This window comes from Bactrocera latifrons, unplaced genomic scaffold (assembly GCF_001853355.1).
Source record: "Bactrocera latifrons isolate USDA-ARS-PBARC rearing strain unplaced genomic scaffold, ASM185335v1 scaffold_38, whole genome shotgun sequence".
Lineage (NCBI taxonomy): Eukaryota > Metazoa > Arthropoda > Insecta > Diptera > Tephritidae > Bactrocera > Bactrocera latifrons.
In genome coordinates, this window is record NW_017537023.1 from 378,964 (window position 1) to 381,853 (window position 2,890).

The following is a 2,890-nucleotide window of genomic DNA, read 5'->3' on the forward strand; positions in this document are numbered from 1 at the left end:
ACAACAAAAATATAATTAATTACATATTATGTAAGCAAATTTTCCAATACAAAAATTTCAAGCAATGAAATTTCTCACTGGCCTGCACTCATATACATATGTATATAATGTCACATTTGCCAACTTTTGATGTGTACAAATGCTTGTACCTAGATCGTGAAGATTTAAGGCCTTAGCACACAAAAAATTCACGTACTAATGGATTATTTATATAAAATAACATGCTAATTAAGAAAAAAAAGTAAACTGATAATCCTTGGTGATCTACATAAAGAGGTATATACATATACATATATACTATATAAATATGCAGCACAAAAATCTCTGTTTAGTTCCAGTCTAATGACGCTTTAACAAAAAAATTGCAATTAGAGAATTCCACTAGGTGGGGCATATAGCCAGTATACAAACATATTTAAATATATACAGTTATAATTCGAATATATAGATACGTCATACAGCTTAATAGCAAAAATTTGCAGCGGTGAAGTAATAAAAATTAAAAATAAAGAAAATAAAATGCAACAAGTGGAGAAAACTAGAGATTTCTCAACAAATAGCCGACAAATTTTCCAGCATTTCTTAAATAACACGAGGCATACGCGCGTGAAAAAGCGAAATTAAATACATATGTAAGTGGAACAAAATGTATATAAATGTATGACGACTGGTGCTCATATTTGTTATTTGAAAACTGAAAACCACAAAGCAGCGCCAACACGCACCAAAGCTCAAGCAGCCATTTCAATCAGTTTAGATTGAACTGTCTTCGAGTGTACACCTTTGCTTTGGATATTCTATTGCAGCATAAAGAAAACTTGTTGATTTCTCAACTGTTGTGAAAATTTTTTGGCAAAAAACAAAATGAAACAAATCATTGCTTTAGTGCTCTTCGCGGCCTGTCTATTGCCCAGCGGTAAGCGTGGAGTGTAGATACATATGTATAAAAGAATATGTCTATATATACATAGTACATACATACAATTTACATATATGCCGTTACACACGTTAATTAGTGACAATAACGGTGTAATAAAATATAACCTTGAGGAGCTTAAGCTGGAGTTATGTGTCTGAAAGTGTGTGTGTGTCATCGCAATAGCGACTTAAAAGTGAAGATTTCCATAATTTTCAAATTTTTCATACAAGGTGTTTCATTTTTATAAAAATATTACATTAATAGCAGCCCAAAAAAGTCAACAGTTTTGCGTTATGCGTATATTTACTTAAGAAATACATTGACTTTTGCCTGCAACCCACAACATTTGGAACAGCGGTCGCTTGACTAAGCGCAAACGCACTTACATACATATATACAAATACACAAAAAAAAACATACATATGTAGGTATGCATGCACATCGGCAACAACGCTTGCATATAAATAGCGATTTTGTCATCATGTTTGTTTTTGTTTTTGCGGTTTTTAATTTTTTTTTTTTTATTTGTTTTTGGGTTTCTATTTTTTTAAGTTTTTTTTTCATTTTATTCCATGTTTTTATTTTTCTCATTTTTATTTTTTTATTTTAATTATTTATTTTTTGGAATTTTTATTTCATTTTTTTTTAATATACACATATATTTGTTTTCATTTCATAGCAAAATTTTCAGCAGGCATTCAAAAATGCCTCAGACTTACAGCTCTCCAATGCGAAATTTACATATCATATTTACATATGTTTGTATGTATGTACATATGTACATATGTATGTATATGCAAACTCATGTGATCGCATTTGGGCGTTATAGTCAAGTACACTGACATACATACTCTAAGTCGTATTTGTAATATACATATGTAGATATTATATGTAAGCTTATGCAAATAAACTCTGAATTAGACACTTGCCAGCTACAGCTCAGTCTTCTTTAATTACAAAAAAAAACCGGTTTTTGTTAGACAAACGAAGCAAAGTAATGTCATCGTTCAATAATACAGTTTTCTTTAACGTCAAAGTTTAGACGCAATAAATGAACTTTTAAAGTCAAAATGTATGTATGTACATATGTATCGGTATTAATAATTTCATTTCAAACTGGTTTAAAATTTACACAGTAACTTTTATGCATGTTTGTTTGTATATAAGCAACTTAACATTCTTGAGAAAGCTTTATAAAATAAAATTTACATATTTAATTATATATAAAAAAAAAAATATTATTTTTAAGCAAGTTTGTGTTTTTTCTTTGCCATTTTATCTCTTCTGGAAAAAATAAAATATTTTTAAATTGCAAAACTTACAGCTTCGTAGCAAATTTACTGAGCTTTTTTGATAGAGTTAACCGTCGTCAGAAATCAACAAAAAAAATTAGTCAAAATAATAATAATACGTTTTTTAAAATAGAGATTTCTAAGAACTGATTTTACAGGGTGCCAAGCGAAAAAAATATTCAGCTTTTTTTAACTATCCTAATATATATTTTTTATTTTATTTTATTTATTTTTAAATTTTCCATTAACAATAATTTAAGTACCAATTTTTCAGATTTTTTCCATCGAAAAAAATATTAATATATTTTTGAACCACCCTAACATATAAATATGTACATACATGTGTATATATTTATATTTTTTTGGTTTTTGTTTTTATATACATACTTACATATTCTATTATCAATAAAAAATCTTTATTTATATCTTTTTTTTTTTAATTTTTAGGTGATGCCATTAAATGCTATCAATGCAAATCGCTCACGGAAGCAAATTGTGCCAAGGACGTCATCGATGCCACCTTAAATATTCAATCTGTCGATTGCGATCAGGTGGCCAAACCTAACACTATGGATCAGTTGTTGCCGGTTACTAAATGCAACAAAGTTGTAACTAGCGGTAGGTTCAAGTGATTTCAAAACATATTTTGATAAAAAAAAAATAAATAAAAATATTTACA

The 2,890-nt window shown here is 28.2% G+C and overlaps 1 protein-coding gene across 1 annotated transcript in view; it reads left to right on the forward strand.

The window, feature by feature from the left end:
- Positions 1–682: 682 nt before the first annotated feature.
- The window catches only part of LOC108972138, a 3,849-nt gene continuing 1,641 nt past the window's right edge, over positions 683–2,890 (forward strand). The window contains exons 1-2 of the mRNA XM_018938638.1: positions 683–916; positions 2,659–2,829. Of these exons, the coding sequence (XP_018794183.1) occupies positions 865–916; positions 2,659–2,829 (223 nt within the window). The 5' untranslated portion in view covers positions 683–864. The remainder of the gene's footprint in view (positions 917–2,658; positions 2,830–2,890) is intronic.